Raw genomic sequence first — 18,394 nt, 5'->3', positions numbered from 1 at the left:
GGGGGGGGTTCCTGAAGCCCAAAAAACCCTTCTGGATCCGCCACTGACAGTCAATAGAAAGCTCAAGAGCTTGTGGAGACGTCTAAATGTCCTCCTCTCACTTGACCTTATCATCCTCGATAATGCAGGAATTAGACTCACTTACACTCTCTGCACCTCTGGAATATGTCATAGCAAAATGGAAGACCCGAAGACAGCTATTTGATAAAAAAAATTCTGACCAATCGCTAGGCTGATACGTAATGTCCTTTGAAGATACAGGGGAGCGACACCCGACTTCAAAGCCAGTCATTTTTACCGTTCGCGACCCTGCGACTAGCGCTCAAGAGCTTGTAGAGACGTCTGAATGTACTCTTGACATCCTCGATAATCCAGGGGTAACACTCAATTTCGCCCTCTGCACCCCTGGAATATGTCATAGCAAAATTGAAGGAGACAAGAAGACTAGTTCGATCCTTTACTGTACATCAAAAGAATCTCGCGGTCACGTTACGGTAAAAAATGACAGGCTTTGAAGTCGGACGTCTCTCCTTTGTAATCTTCAAAGGACAGGTATCAGCCTATTTTTTTTTTTTACCTGAGACCAATTAAACAGCTATCTTTGTGCCTTCAATTTTGCTATGACATATTCCAGGGTTGTAAAAAGCGAAAGTGAGCGTCACCCCTGGATATCGAGGATGACTCTTGATGAAGTGAGAAGTCTTCTCACTTGATACCACTTGTAGGACTGACACCGGATATAGCTAGTACCGAACCGGGCACGGAAGCTGGGTGTAGTCCAATCACGTGAAGTTTTCGGATATTTCTTGTTTTTTCTGGTAGTGTAGAGACAAATAAAGAAGCACGACAGTCAAGCATAGACGTTATTCATATCTGAAACAGGAGGCATGACACTTTTTTGGTGTAGTTGCAAATTATTTTCAAAAACAGTCTGCCTAGTACCGCTAAATCTTCATTCGCAACAGAAAATATTGTCTTGACATAACATTTGCCAGTGGATTATATACATTTATATGCTACGATGATTACTTATCGTTATGTAGTCATGAAAATACATGGAGTCACTATATATTATGCTTCTTTCTTCAGATATTGGCATAACTAATTTTGGTGAGGTGTATGGCGAATAGAAATACAATTTACGGCAAAAAGGAATTTTCAAAATAACTGGTGCACGGCGGATAGTTCATATGGTATACAGTATTCAAGTAAATTTGATATATTTTGTTAAAGCTAAAGTGAAACTAACGTCCCCCGATTACCGTAAATCTCCTACAGTGTAAATTGCATGAACCTTATCGTACGTAAGTTGTATAGCACCAAAGATAACAATAAACAGCAATGCACTCAACACAGCTGTACAGGTAAGTCAGTGTGATAACCACTAGTCTACCTGTGATGTAGACAAAAAAATTATAAGCCTAACAAAAAAGTGTTGCGTCTGTTTTTCAGTCCTCAAAATATTAGGGTTGCATTTTTTAAAGTAATAATCATAAAACAAAGTTTCAGACCATAATTTAAAAGTGCTTATTAAAAGTTAATGAAAATAAAGTTATAACAGGCTTATAAATCTTGAGTAGGAATGAACAGACTTTTCACATTGCCTGTTAAAGGTGTATACATTTTACACTTTCAGACGTCTGTATTGCCTTTACAATTTAAATTGAGGATATATCAACTTAACTATCGTTTATTTCTTTGCAAATCTAGGTATGAGTGCAGAATTTCTCTACATCATCATTAAAATTTCTTGTATATTAACGTTGTGACAGGGAAAGAGTGTGTCACCTTATGCCTAAGTTCCAACTCTCCACCCTATTGTCAAGGTCACATCTTAAGTTCCAACTCTCCACCCCCATTGTCAAGGTCACAGCTAAATTTCCAACACTCCATCACCATTGTCAAGGTCACAGCTTAAGTTGTGTTATAGCATGTGAAAAATGGGTAATCCTTATCATCATTTACTCGACATTCATTAGACTTTCGACATTCTTTACTGCCCCTTCACTTACGATATCATTTAAAATTGTTACAGAGCAACTTCATTGTTATGTTACTCCAATGGTATAACAACATAACACATATAGCTAGTACAAATGCTCGCTCTAAACATGGCTATGTTAGTATAGCTATTCGCCGTAATGTGAACATGCTAGTTGCCGTACACTTGAAAATGCATCAACATCTATTCGCCGTACACAGACGAAAACACATTTAAGTCAATTACATCGTAATGACCATATTTAGACATATGAACATTAAATGTTTATCCCGGTCTCATCTACATATGCCAATGCCGTCCGTTTCATCATCGTATATGTCACGACCACGATCTTTAATAGTTATCTCTTCTTCTTTCTCTGTACATTATTTTGTACCGATACTTTGTAGTCATTTTTTACCAATATCTTAAGATCGCATGAAATAGTTTACAAAGCATCTGCATCACATACAATAACTGGTGTGCTCCTTTATTTGTCTCTACACTACAAAAAAATGCCAGAACAATCGGAAAACATCCCGTGACTTGACTGCTTCCAGTGTCCATGCCCGCTTCGGTACTAGCTATATCCAGTGTCAGTCCTACAAAGTGGATACGTTACCAGCAGAATATCCTGCCAGCTGCGCTGGGATCAAAACTATTTATATTGTATCAAGCTTAAAATTACACTCCATTTTGTTGTTTATTAGGGCTTTTCACTAACAGGTGAAAAGACCTATTGTTTTTGTTCTGGTTTTTTTCTCTTCTTCTTCTTCTGTCTCAAGTCTTCGATAACCTCTAGTAGAAGCGGCGACTTCTGAAACCATGTGTTTTAAGGAATCTAGCTCTTACAGGGAACCGACGTCAAACTGATAGGTCTGTAGTTTCCTGAGTCACTTTTAGAGTCTTTCCTAAATATAAGTGATATGAGCCTGCTTCTGCGAATCTGGCAGGGTTCCTTCTTGGATGGACCAATTTAAGATAGTTCTCGTCCATGTGTTTTAAAGATAGCGTCTCTGATTATTGTTGTAGAATCTTACAAGGAATCCACGTCAAACTGAAAGGTCTGTTGCTTCCCCAAGTCACTTTTAGAGTCTTTCTTAAATATTGTTGAGACATAAGCCTGTTTCCACAAATCTGGTTTGGTTCCTTCCTATGGATGGACCCGTTGAAAATGATGGTCAGAGGTTCTTTTGATGATTCTATTGTTTTTGAGATAAAATTTGGATGGATGTTATCCGGACCAGGAGATTTGTTTGGAGTGGTTTTCTTAGTTGCTGCTAACACAAGATTTTCTGTCACTGATAGGTCGCTAAGCATGCTTTCTCCTAGAATTTATCTCCTACTTGCATCAATTTTCGATCAGTTCTATTGAGTTTTCTGTAACTGCTGATGAGATGATGTCGGAGGAAAATGAGACCTGTACGCAAGATTTTCCCAATAGCCTTTTGAAAGAGGAAGATAACAAAGAAGTGTCCACTTGCCATGATGCTCATTCAGTATACAGTAACATGTCAGCAAGTAGTCCTCATGACAGTCAAATGTGTGGGTAGCATTTTAGTAGAGGGAGATAACCATGTAGTGTCCACTTTCCATGATGCTCATTTAGTATACAGTAACATGTCAGCAAATAGTCCTCATGACAGTCAAATGTGTGGGTAGCATTTTAGTAAAGGGAGATAACCACGTAGTGTCCACTTTCCATGATGCTCATTCAGTATACAGTAACATGTCAGCAAATAGTCCTCATGACAGTCAAATGTGTGGGTAGCATTTTAGTAAAGGGAGATAACCATGTAGTGTCCACTTACCATAATAAAAAGTCTATGCTCAGTATTAGCAACTGAAAAATGCCAGAGAATAGCTTTTTCTTAAGGTAGATAATCAAGTAGTCTCCACTTTCCAAACAACAATCTTCCATATACAAAAGACACAGAAGTTCTGGGATCACTTTCAATATTTATTAAGCGCATTCATATCATACGCCACAACTAACAGGCCAGTACTTCATATAACAATGCATGACATGGGTATTTACATCAAATGAGAAATACAGAACAACAGGCAACAAATGAGAGGTCAGACATCAAAGCACCCACACGATATCAAGGTTACATATAGCACACCTGGTATTCTTCTCGTCAATATTTCTAATGTAAAAGTTATAAATTATGTGACAGATCACATACCATATTTTACCAATGATAGGAATTAAGAGCATCCTTATTTGCAAAGATTAAAAAAAAATGGATTTAAACTCATGTCGTTAATAAGGGAAGAAACCTGGTATCCTTTTATTTTTACCTCTGTTAAAAGGTCACAGTATCTTATCAAAGGTAAAATATGATAATTGTATCATGGATTGGTTTCAAAGCTCTGTGTATATACAGGATTTCAACCAAGTTCTCATTCCACATGGTTTATATGAATCAAGCTTCAGCCAGTTTCAAGGGAACAGGTTTGAGATTCCTATAAGTTTAAAACACCAAAAAAACATAACATTTCATTTTTGCTGTTAACTACAAATTTTATAATGTCATCTCATTGTAACTTGTGATGATCCAATGGGTGTCATTATACACGTTACATACAGGAAATGATGACTGTTATTCATATTTATCTGTCAAGAAGCCCTTGCCTGGTAATAAGCCCGCCCATATCTATGGCAGTCCATTACAGGTGCAAACTAATGCTATTTCATTGCCCTGTGCCCTGTTATGAGCTAATCTGCTTATTTAGATCAGAGATTATAAGTATGTTCCCTGGGCTTATTGAAGGGTTAATATGAAAAACTAACAGCCAGATCACATGATAAATATGTAGGTGTATATGTCATCAATTTAAATTGCTAAAAAAATATAAGAAAACTATGCAACATTTTAAGTAAATCAGGATGAAACAGATGCAGGATAAATGAAAGCGTGCTATCGCAGAACTGGAAAAGGTACAACTTTTTGGCAAGGCTGGTAATACTTAAAAACAGGAACATCCACACAGTTGAGGATCAAGCTAACACTAGGACTTAAGCACAATCAGACTGCTTCTGTGCTCCTCAAAACCTACAGATTTGACTCCGAGACAGTACATTACTTCTGATACACCTACACTTGATTACATTTTGCCACTAGAGGCACTTTCATCAGTCAACGACAACATGGCTGCTGTGTTTTATTAATCTTTGGTAGTTTTAAGTCATGTACTTAACTAAGAACATCATTTCTTCCTGTTGGGGACACTTTGGTTACATTGTGTTGTCTCTGGATAATAGCGTCAAATGTTCGGCTCAGACACCATTACATTCCTCAACAATACCATGAAACAGTGCACTCAGAAGAAGGCAACACACATGTAAATATATATTCCATATAACATTTGTATATATAATACACACTGCTATATATTTTAAAATGGCTGTATACATTTACTCTTGCATATAACCTGCTTAAAACATACATCTTTATACTGATATATACCCATTTATATCAACTAACATGTTTATGTATACAAACTGTCTAAACAAGCCTCTCTGTCTATACTGGTTAAATTTGGTTCCGACAATGATATTGTATAACAAGTACTCTATACAATCTGGAACTGGAAAATATGTGTGCAACATGTATAAACATATTTCTACATGTGTAACATGTATTCACATAGCTAGTGTGTAACATGTATACACATATATCTATGTGTGTAACATGTATACACAGCATGTATACACATATATCTGTGTGTAACATGTATACACATGCTAAACAGGTAACATTCTTAAATACCAATGAATATTACCAGTTACAGTATACTAACATACTGGATAGGACTGTCAGAGCACTTTCTATTTTACTGGTACCATACATAATAGCATCAATGGTATGAAACTGGATTACCCGAAACACTCTGAACATACAAGAACATACGTCATGTAACTAACTATTAACAGTTGGAAAGAGGCTGATCTTTATAAAATAACATAGCCTGAACAATGGTGTCAACAGCAAATTGTCCATAAAGCTACATTTATATCTATAACCTGCTATAAACATACATTTATATCTATAACCTGCTATAAACATATTAAAGGTCAATACATATTTCTGTTGAGAACTACCGGTACTACACATTTTGATCTATGAGGAAATATGGTAGATGGACTTTTAATTTAATTTGAATGATCAAAAAACAATGAACAATATTAAAAGTTCAGCTTGTTCAGTCTCATAAGTTTTGTTAACATAAGAAAACCAGCTCAAAACAAATGTTAAGGTACACAAAATATGTGGAGTCGACAAAACAGAACTATATTACAAGAGGAAGTACATTATAAATGTATTTAGACAAATGTAATATTTCTTCAGATTAGGCAGGTCTAGCTAGGTTCCAAATCCATAAAGATTCTGACAGCTAAGAAATGAATTTATACACTGCTGGAATCATAGCTTAGCTTGATGAATTTAAGTTGTATTAACTTGTTACATGTAATAGTAATGTAAAAAATATCTGAAAAATATAGATTTTGTAACACTGAAATTACAGAGGAAAACGTCACCAAGTCCTCTTTGACGATAGATCTGACCTCAAGAAAAACAGACAGACCTAGTGATTATGAAGATTGTTTAGAAATACAAATTTAAAAGTTGTCTAATATTTAGTTAGCTAATTTACCTGCTTTTGTAAATTTTGACTGGTTTCATGAAGAAAATAAGTATTACCTAATTTCACAATTAATGTTGGACTGAAGTTAAGTCGAAGAATGTTTCATTATCTTGTGACCAGATGTGTAACATGAATATTTAGTTAATCCTTATTTACTTGTACCAGATACATTTGAACAAGACACCAACATTGTTAATGACTAGCGATTACAACATATGTCCATAATTCATCATCTAGGGAACAATAGTTAAGTTTCATTTAAAGTAATTATTTAAGTATTCAATGAAAGTAAACAAAATATGGAGATAAAACTGAAATACAGGACTACATAACTTTTATACCATAAATTAAGAGTAAGTCAATGTACAAATGATTTGGCTATGCCTCAAAAAAGAAATAATGATGACAAATTATAATGCATCTTACATTTACCTCTTAAAAGAGAGTATTTTGATGGACAATCAACTCTACAGTATCGGTTACTCCAGTGTTACATCATTTATTATCCTTTTCCTTGTATATTGCCTACATTTCCGGGAACCGTATCATTGGTATTCATTTCCTGAATGAAAATCATCTAGCACTTTACAATTATGAACACACTGGTTGGACATTTTAAGACTAAACATGTATAAGGAAGATATGACTAAGCTGATATATTCTCCCTTATCAATGCCAGTGTATACTTTTACCATTGAATATCATAGATAGATTGAAGTCGTCTCCATATCATTATCTATGAAGTAGGGTAAAATGTACCACAAATAAGATTGTGGGTTTGATACATACTTTTAGAAACTAGCTAGCTGGTCAGTGGTGATTAATCTATTTAAGTTCTGCGACACGAGCAGAGATGTTTGACAGTAATTTGATAACACAGCACAAAATTATTATACAGTATATAAGATTCAGGTGAGGTAATGCATTCATCAATCCTTATACTCTAGGCCTATCTATCTTCAGGTCAAATACATGTAAACAACAATGACATGGTCTTCAATGTCTAAACCTATTGTTCAGATAAATGGTTTCAGAATTCAAAATGGGCAAGAAACAAGCATTGTCATTGTTTGTGATTCTTTTTCTTTGTGCCTGTGAATTATCCAGACCCAAAACATCTATGAAATTCAGACAATGGTGGTATACGATGAAAATTTAATGATTTTGCAACTGTTTGCTGGGAACTGAGAAATCCAATGAAGGCTAAAATGAACAAATGATTGATAATTTAAGGAGTATGTACCACAAAAAGAGATTTTTGTACAGTCAAACACACAAATATCAGAACAAGCTCATTTTCCATATTATGCTTTTTCAATCTTCAACAGGAATAAGACTTCACTCAGAACAGAACAAGGTTAAAAAGAAATCGCAGAAATATAATATCAAACTAATAAATCAAAACAACTTTGTTGACCAGTTTACAAAATCAATATGACTGAAAAATAAGAAAAGAAGAGGCAAGATGATTTTTTTCTCTCGCTACTCTTGGGGTTAAAAATGAAGGAAGTCCTACTGCACTGGAAACATGTGCAACTCAAATCAATCATGTCTAATCATTAGCAACAAATTCCATGCATAGCATTTTAATGTTTGAACAAGGGGAACAACTCATAATAGAATTACTTCCCTTTTTCTTTCCTACCCTGTATATCATTATTTTAGATAAGCTGTTTATGATTAAAAAAAACATCCTGCAGGTGTACTTTCTCTCAAACATGCCATCCATTCTCTGGCCCATACAGATACACAAGCACTTGGATAAAACAAGAATCTGGCAATCACTTAACATGTCAATGTGGTGATGACTTATGAATTCAAATACAGGAATTTACAAGAAGTACATTAAAATATTCATGAAATCATCGGACAATATAAAGTCAATGACTTTCAGATGAAATAAGAGACAGACAACAAGTTATGACATGTTTATCGGATACAATGTGAAACAGTCGTGTGTCTTTGTAATAGGATCCTTGGTCTTCAATTATATTGGTAACCTGTTTTGTATATTTCCAAAATAGTAATACCAGTAGATCATATATTTCATACCAAAACATTCTTGTCAAATAATATGACATATTACTACAGTACCAACAAATTTAGTAACCTTCAGTTCAAGCTATCTGGATTTGAAAATGCAGATAAAACATTTTAATGCTTAATGTAGAAAACTTGTAACAACGAAACATCAGTTACATTATGGTAAATACGTAATAACTTCTCGAGTATATATTTACATGATTTTTTTACTATAAAACTCGAACAAATTATTTAGCAATTTTAATTTCTGCTTAAAAATATGCCAATAAAAAAATAACAAGCAAATATCTTTTGCACCATTATCCAACAAAATGAGTACCTTAGTCTATCTGACCACTGGGAACTAAAATTGAACTGTATCGACAAATTGGTGACACGCTCAATTTTTAAACAATCCAGAAAATTTTCCTGAAACAAAAACCTGACTGTCAATAAATTGACGCAAATAATGAAGAGTAATTTATAACCGTAATCTGACAATCTGTATCAATCTGTATGCTACATACAACAGTTAACCTTTGTTATTATACTGATATTTTCTTGTCAAATCAAATTTTAAATTTATAAAATCTACCTCCACTTCTATTTCATCACTTACAATCAAATATTATCTGGAGTTCTCTCAAATTAAATAAGTAAGGTTTATAAAATGTAATTTCATTTTTTTTTGCTGAGTTCATCATGGCCAACACTTGCCAAAAAGCCCTAGGTAATGAATCACTTCTAAAATGAAAAACATTTGAATGAATTTATATCATTTCATACACAGACATAACAAATTGACGTCTTCTTAAGTTGGGTTGTTTGTAAACATCAAAATGTTTTGTTTTTTAGTTCTGGTGAAAAATTCAATTATTGATATCAAGCATATCATCTAACACTGTATTTATTGAATTTACAATGAAGAAATGTAACTTCAATGAAAACAATAATGGATTTTATACCTTGTTTCAATACCAACTATGACTAAATAGTTAAGCCTAACATAATCTTTCCTGAATGATGGTAATTGAGAGAAATCATGTTCGCATTGGTAAAAAAATAAGGGTAAAGACAATACTGAAAATGTCACCAAAATTATATTTTAATAAAATGATTAATTTTCAAATCTATCCTGTACAAGGCTGTGCAGCAGATGTATCTATACAGCTTTCCGCCTTCATTTATCTTTATAACTGTGAATGATAGTGTTTTCTCTCTAATATATATATTATTTGTAAATGACAGATTGAAACTGGTTGCTTCATACCGGTAATTTCAGTGTATGGTGCTTTATTGATTTTACCATGACAAATTATGCTTAAAATGCTACTAAATTGTAGGATTAAAAACTAAAAAGATTAATATAATGTTTTCAAACAACAGATTAAATCTAAATGCTTAAAAAGTTTTTCACTGGTGTATCTAAATATAACACCAACATTTTTTCTATGAGTTACCTCCCTCTACAGCTGCCTATCGTAACATGTTTCATTGTTTTGAAGCTATGTGTGTTGAAATGGACAAAGTGAAAAGATTTCAGGGATGGCATAAGAGCTTGAGATATCTTATTTTCACAACTTAATTTATTTATTTTTATATGAAAATGACTCAAAATAATCTGTGGTAAGTGTTTCATTATACAATTGCAAATCATCTATATTTCAAGATAAATATGTACCGTTTTTTGTATATAGCCAATCATGAATATACATTTCTTGTAAGTATTTAGTAAACAAATTGGAACATACGATGGTTACCTCTTAATATAATTTCTGATATGAATTAATTGCAATCAATTGAAACCCAATGAAGAGAAGTGTTCTAAAAAATAAGGAGATTGAATTTGAGGTATGCAGATGATCATGGAATTTTGGTGACCTCTTCAACAAACTACGTATTTTCTAACTGACATGACTATTCAAAACAATTCATACTGGTTTGTTCGTATATAAATAAAACGTAAAATGCTGCAATAAATTTTCTACAAAATGAGCAAGGGGGGTTGTAAGTACATTTATAGTGTAACTAATAATAGATCTTTTAAATACACGAATACATAATGATACACTCTGTTGTACACTTATAAAGACGAAGAATATCTAGGAGTATGATTAGTATACAGTAGCTGACATTTACTGAAGCACTTCCATTCTTTTATTGTAAAACAGGTAATTTATACTCCTTCCTATTTTCCTTTTTTTGCCCTTCAACAGAAGAAAAAGATCAACCCGGTAGGGTCAGAAATATGAAAAGTAGGATAACCTCAATATGAGGTTGAAATTGTTTTAAAATGTACAAATTAATTGCCAAAAGTAAAGTTTTAATTAACAGGGCAAATTCTGTATTAGGTTTCATGTAATTTGTACTGATAGAGGACCCAAAAGTTAAACAATAAGAGGGGTGAAATACGACACTTCACAGTAATGTAAAATCATAAATTTTCGTGGGACATTAAATTTCGTTTATTTCGTGGATAACAAAAATCCACGAAATTAAATCTCCACAAAAACATTAATTTGGTATGATATAGATAGGGGAAAATCAGAAATCAACGAAATATAATGTCCTTAAAACAGGCTAGTATATGAAATCAACGAAATTTTAACCCCACGAAAATAAACGATTCTACAGTAATTGTAAAATAAACCTCCGGTCAGTTGGAACCCATAGATTGCTATTTTATTCACAATAAAGCAATTTTCTAGAAAGTGATAGCTTGAACCATTCTAACTGCATTTTGTCTTCAAATTTCTTAATTTCCTTGATGTTACCCTACATTTCAGATAGCATGGTCACAGACAACAATCGACACAGAATCAACTAGGGCTATTGAACGTTGAAAGGAGAACTGTTTAGTTCCAATCTCCTGTTTTATGATTTTAGCCCTGTCTATGTACAGATGATGTGCACGTGTCTATGGTCCATTTCGCTTCCAGTTACATCATGCTGTTAGCATTTCATTACGATTACCTATTTTCATAATAAAGACTTAAAGTATCAGAGCATTTTCATTTTACGATATGGTGAACAATGTAAGCTGGCTCAAATACAACCTCTCAACTGGAACTATGCATATCAATCAGAATTAGTGTGAAGCATTCTCAAGTATTGATAATTCAACATGGTACCAGCCTTGGTGATGACTTGCTGGGGACATTTCCTGAATTAAAATGATTGCTTTTCGTTTTCAGCATCATCTATGCCACTGTTCTGCCCATCTCAATTTTAAACCAAGAACATGGCGTGCTGTTTCTGGGCCTAATTTGTATTGCTTAATGACTTGCTATCAAGGTCAGACTATTAGAAAACAAATTTTTGTTCAGATAACGCTAGATTCAGGTGATGATACCGGGATATACAACTCTCAGCTGTTTCATTACTATTGTAAGTTACATGAGATTGAGGAGATCAACAACCTATTTTATAGCTAATTGTAAACAGGGAGCGTCCCATCAACACACCTGATCAATTCACACTTCAGATGGTTCAAACTTCTGGTTTTTTTTATGATGACGAAACTTGATAATTTCAAAATCGATATCTTGACCATTATATTTTAACTCATTGACACCTACATATCTACACTGGACTTGCTCAGTCTTTAGTTTTTCACTGGTGTATCTAAATATAATATCAACATTTTTTCTATGAATTACCTCGCTCTCCATCTGGTAAGGTTTAAATGTGACTTTAGGGGTGAATGGGTTTGTTCAAACTGACCAGTGGTTTACTGTACCTTTCCATTGTTACTGTGACTTGCATGAACACATCAAACATACTCTTTCGTACTCTAAAAACAGCTGTTTGTGATTAAAATCCTTCTCTGATGTGGAAGATTCGTTTTCCACACCAAGAAAATATACATATTTCCACTGCACAAAAAAACTCACATAATTATACATTACATAGAATTTTTTTTGTACAGTTAAACAAAATAACAATATTTAAAATCATCTCACTGGCATGTTCAAACAATAATAATAATATAATACATATCAATTTTTAAATATTAAACAACAAAGATTTTTGAAACTTCACATTTAAAACTATAACAAAGACAATGTTGAGAAAAGATTTTCCCATTCCGCCACATTGTGAATTTGCCGGCCAGCCAGCACTTTTCCACGATTTGTTGGGAACACACACAGCACTATATTATCACATCTTTCCGTTGCTGAATTCATTGTTTACAATGCAGTCAGACAGTTGACCGAACAACAAGTTGTGAATTATTTATCTAGTGATATTTCCCCGAACATTTTTCTGAAACTTTTGAAATTGTTGTAACAGAAATATCTCTAACATTGCACACATACCCTTACATCAACTATCTGTACTCCGCCTTTCTACATCATAAGATAACAGAATAGACCTTTCCCTAGTGTTTATATTGATTCCAAGAGAACCTGTCGTGAGAGGTGACATTCAGAATGTAATCTCTCAAGACAGGTTCTTTCAGCACAAATTCATTTGATACCAATGCTGTCTGTTAAAAAAAAAAAAGTACGGATAAATAATTCATTGTCTGTCAACTTTTTGCTTTTCAAATGCACATCATTTTGTCTTTTCAGAAGTGTAGTAGCACTTTATGTCTCGAATCCAGTCGACAGTCATCAAATTCAATGACACTCTGTTAATTGGCTGTGCTTTGTCCGACACCTCCATCAAACCAATTATTGTCACACAGAACGACGGAGTACATTTTGTTTTCAGCTCTGCCACAGATACGTTTGGTTTGACTGAGACACTGTGGTTATGACTCCAGACTGTCTCGTTTACTGCCCTTCGCAGGCGGCAGACCGGTCATGAGGGAGTGAAGTTCGTTACATTCTCCATCCATATCACTGTTATGGTCATCACTGTCTATTTCTATATCCGCCCTTACACATTGCACGTTCGGCGACACCTTTGTCGTGCTCAGAGAGTGAATTGGATTTAATGCTGTGCTCTCGGTACTCATTTCATCCTTGATACAGAACGAATCACTACCGTGGTACTGTAGTGATGGATGACTGATCAGGACTATGTTCATGCCCTCGGCTCCTACATGATCTTCCGGAGAAGACGGCAGATGTTCTGTATCATCAGCGATTGCCGATGCTATTGCTCCACTGTCCACCTCTGCGTGAACACTCTCCTGGCTGCTGTTCAACTGTAAACACGTCAAAGTTCACAGTTGAATCATTGCATAACATAATGTGTGTATTGTTATAAAATATTGTACAGGTATCTGAGTGCATCTGGTTTATCCAGTACAAACATACATTGTATAATGCAAATCATAACAGAGGACAGGAAACAATCAACTAAAATAATATTTATGCACTTAATCAAATAATGTCATAGCAGACATGTTTAGTTTACAGTCAACTATATAAAACAAATACAATTTTTAAAGCTATAAAGGAAATGCTGTATGGGAAAACATGGCTTTATCAGCAGTACTATAAACAGGGGGTTGCTGCAGGATGTGTAATTTATTCTTTACACAAACAAACCATTAGGGTCCAATGTGAGTTGTATCCTACATTTTAATCTCTATGTAAAGGACACGGAAAACATCTATAAAACGTACTTTATTAGACCCAAGATATTAACGAGAGTGCAGACAATATTTACATAATCAAAATTAACACTTCAGTCATGATAAACAATCTGAAGATACAATCTACACCCTCACACTGATGTTACTAAGCAAACCTTAAGGCCATCATGTGAATTTGACTATTTTCACCAATTATTGGCCCTAAAGTCAGGTTAATGTGTTACATCATATTCTACATTGTGAGACAGCTATAAATCAGGTGATCACTATGATCATGAGATCAATAATGGATATTTGGATGGTTCCCACAATTGCAAGATTTAACTTCTAAATGTTGGCAAAATATCATTCTTCATACGTACATGAACCTGCATTCCATATTCACGCAGTATATCAAGTTTACACATCGGACAGCTCCGCTGTTCTAGCAGCCAGGGGTCGACACATGACTTGTGGAATATATGCCTGCAAAAGAAAACTGAATGCAAATACTTTAAATAAAACAAAGGCCTGATACTAAGGCCCACCATAATGTTTTCAATGACACCCCACACCATAAATCTAGAAACAACATCATTATCAAATACTTTTCTACAATAGAAAAACTCTTGTCTGTGTATCAAAGTATCTGTGCAAGAAATGATGAGAATTCCTTGTTTAAACCCTCTGTCTACATTATGCAGGATTGATAGATTCTATTTCTCATCCAGCCTAGCCAGAATTTCTGTATTCAAACAGTGTGTTTCATATAGGGTAAAGTAAAGCTACACAAATATATTTAAAAGGAATTGGACTTTTTAAAACAATAATATGTTCTTCCTTTCCTTTCGATCTTGAAGTAACTTCATTCTGAACTGCACATATACTGGTGACATATTCTTTGTCCTTTGATCTTGAAGTAACCCTTTTCTAACCTACACAAATATTGGTGACATATTCTTTGTCCATTGATCTTGAAGTAACCCTTTTCAAACCTACACATATACTGGTGACAGATCCATTGTCTTTTGATCTTGAGGTAACCCTTTTCAAACCTACTCATAAACTGGTGACAGATCCATTGTCTTTTGATCTTGAACTTTGAAGTAACCCTTTTCAAACCTACTCATAAACTGGTGACAGATCCATTGTCCTTTGATCTTCCGGTAACCCTTTTCTAACCTACACATATACTGGTGACATATCTTTGTCATTTGATCTTGAAGTAACCCTTTTCTTACCTACACATATACCAGTGACAGATATTTGTCTTTTGATCTTGAGGTAACCCTTTTCTAACCTATACAAATACTGGTGACAGATCTTTGTCTTTTGATCAAGAAGTAACCCTATTCTAACCTACACATATAGTAGTGACAGATCTTTGTCTTTTGATCAAGAAGTAACCCTTTTCTAACCTACACATAAACTGGTGACAGATCCATTGTCCTTTGATCTTGCAGTAACCCTTTTCAAACCTACTCATAAACTGGTGACAGATCTTTGTCCTCTGATCTTGAAGTAACCCTTTTCAAACCTACTCATAAAACTGGTGACAGATCCATTGTCCTTTGATTTTCAGGTAACCCTTTTCTAACCTATACAAATACTGGTGACAGATCTTTGTCTTTTGATCAAGAAGTAACCCTATTCTAACCTACACATATAGTAGTGACAGATCTTTGTCTTTTGATCTTGAGGTTACCCTTTTCTAACCTATACAAATACTGGTGACAGATCTTTGTCCTTTGATCTTGAAGTAACCCTTTTCAAACCTACTCATAAACTAGTGACAGATCTTTGTCCTTTGATCTTGAGGTAACCCTTTTCTAACCTACACATATACTGGTGACAGATCTTTATCTTTTGATCTAGAAGTAACCCTTTTCAAACCTACTCATAAACTGGTGACAGATCCATTGTCCTTTGATCTTCAGGTAACCCTTTTCTAACCTACACATATACTGGTGACAGATCTTTATCTTTTGATCAAGAAGTAATCCTTTTCTATCCTATACAAATTCTAGTGACAGATATTTGTCTTTTGATCTTAAAGTATCCATTTTCTAACCTACACAATTACTGGTGACATGTGTTTTGTCATTTGATATTGAGGTAACCCTTTTTTCAGCCTATACACATACTGGTGGCAGATTCTTCCAGTTATTACATTTTGTAACATTTAATCAAATGCAGACAAAAGTGTAAACAGTACTTCAGTTTCTCAACTTGCTTAACGAAATTAGACCTCAGGAAATTACAGTTTACAAGTTGTCCTGATAAGACTCAGACTACAGTTGTATTAGGTAAGCTGTTAGGATGCTAGATTGATATTACATGAGGCACCAGTAGGCGAGCTATAACAGTTTTCAATGATCCACTGACGTCATTCACAGCTAAATAAAGACCTGAATCAATAACTTTACCCTGAGGATATATGTACACTTAATATTATTATGTGGACTAAATGTGGATACTTTCATTTCCTTTCTTTTCCTTAAAACTCATTTTAGTACATATATATGGTTTACATCAGTAATATATATAGGGGCAAATTGACAAAAGAGATTTTACTTTTGCATTAAAATTTACTACTGTGTATTTAGCAACAATTTTGCCAATTTTGATATTCATATATATTATAATACACTGTGGAAGTGAAATGATCCCTACAGATGAAGAAATTATAGAAAAGAAAAAAAACTAGATTTTGTTGTTGTTATATATTTCTTTAAGTTATAACTAAATTAAGTCTAAACTGCATTCACTCAATGACCATTGTTTCCTTAAACTGGAGTTATCATCTCACCATAGATCATGACTAGCTATGATCAACAATTCACAGAAAGATGTATATCAGGTACTGTTAATTATATAAGGAATGGTTTTCTATTTTTGTTGGGTTATGAAGTAATAACTCCATTTGAACAGGAGTGAATCCATCATCATCATGATCATAGACAACTTTGCCGTCTGCCATTCTTTACTTTTTATATACATTGTATAAAGATTGTCTATACATACATATATGGCATAAAGATGATTATATGACATATGATATTATCACCTTATCCTCAGACACCCACAGACATTCACCACAAGCAACATGTTTTTTTCATGTAATTCTATTCCCTTTTATTGATCATGTAGTTCACTGACACCAGACGGACCCTTCCTACTAGGGAGGGATTAACAGCAGAAAAGCCATAAATATATGTAGCGGAGACAAACTGTTTGCCAAAGAAGTGAGTGAACCCAGGAAAAAGTCGGTTGCATAGGAAAAAGTCATTGACAACAGTAGGTGATAATATGAAGGTCGTTATGCTTGTGGGGGCAGGAAGTCCGGGAGGGGCAGTGATATAACTGGAGCAGTATATGTGCTAATGGGAGTGAGGAAAGGAGAGGCATTTTGAGGGCAAGGCAATTGGTGTTAATGTATATAGTAGTACAAATTGTTAAACGCCCATGCAATCGTATAAATATAAATACGTAAAACTAAACACCGAAGACTAAATCCTGCTAGTACTTTTGTCCATCTTGGGGTTCTTCAGGCCACTTTCAGCCAAAACACTAGCATGATTTATAGTCTTCAGTTTTTTGTTTTATTTGTATATATAGTAATAGGATAGGGAAGCTGACTTGGAGTTGGCCATCCTCCTTATCTATCTACCACGTGTACAGGACTAGATAGACATTTATCTCTTTATTTAAATCCAAAACAGGAAGTGAATAGAATCAATTTTTGTCAGCTGACATTCTGAAATGTGACATTATCTTAATGTAATGCGTGACTTGATACAACTGTCATTTTGATCCGCAGCTAAATATGTACTTCCCACACACAGATAGCAACTGACATCATCTCAAGGAAAACTAAAACAATTATTAAACAAGAGGCCCATGGGCCTTAACGGTCACCTGATATATTTATACAGAGAGTTGATTTTGTTTTTAACATGAACAGAAATATTATTCAAAGTGACAAAAAACAATAAAACCACCTTACTCAATATCTAGCATACAGATTTCAGACTAAAAAGGATTTGAAACTAGCACCTCTGATTCTTAACAAGGAAAATGAAGAAATTTTAGCACACTGACTCCTTTGAGCCCCACCCTACAGCCCTTGGGGGTAGGGCTGGCTCAAAATTTTCAAAGTATCAAACTGTCAATTCAAGGTTATAATTCCAATCAAGTTATTAACATGTAAT

At 34.3% G+C, this 18,394-nt stretch overlaps 1 protein-coding gene across 1 annotated transcript in view; it reads right to left on the bottom strand.

Annotated features, from left to right (window-relative positions):
- Window positions 1-12,614: 12,614 nt before the first annotated feature.
- Window positions 12,615-18,394, bottom strand: part of LOC110457232 (RING finger protein 150-like) — a 34,550-nt gene continuing 28,770 nt past the window's right edge. The window contains exons 5-6 of the mRNA XM_021508412.1: window positions 14,567-14,669; window positions 12,615-13,811 (exon numbers count right to left, since the gene is read on the bottom strand). Coding sequence (XP_021364087.1) covers window positions 13,413-13,811; window positions 14,567-14,669 — 502 coding nt within the window. The 3' untranslated portion in view covers window positions 12,615-13,412. The remainder of the gene's footprint in view (window positions 13,812-14,566; window positions 14,670-18,394) is intronic.

The sequence above is a fragment of the Mizuhopecten yessoensis genome, unplaced genomic scaffold (genome assembly GCF_002113885.1).
Source record: "Mizuhopecten yessoensis strain PY_sf001 unplaced genomic scaffold, ASM211388v2 scaffold9049, whole genome shotgun sequence".
Taxonomy (NCBI): domain Eukaryota; kingdom Metazoa; phylum Mollusca; class Bivalvia; order Pectinida; family Pectinidae; genus Mizuhopecten; species Mizuhopecten yessoensis.
This window is presented reverse-complemented; position numbering and strand designations above follow the sequence as displayed.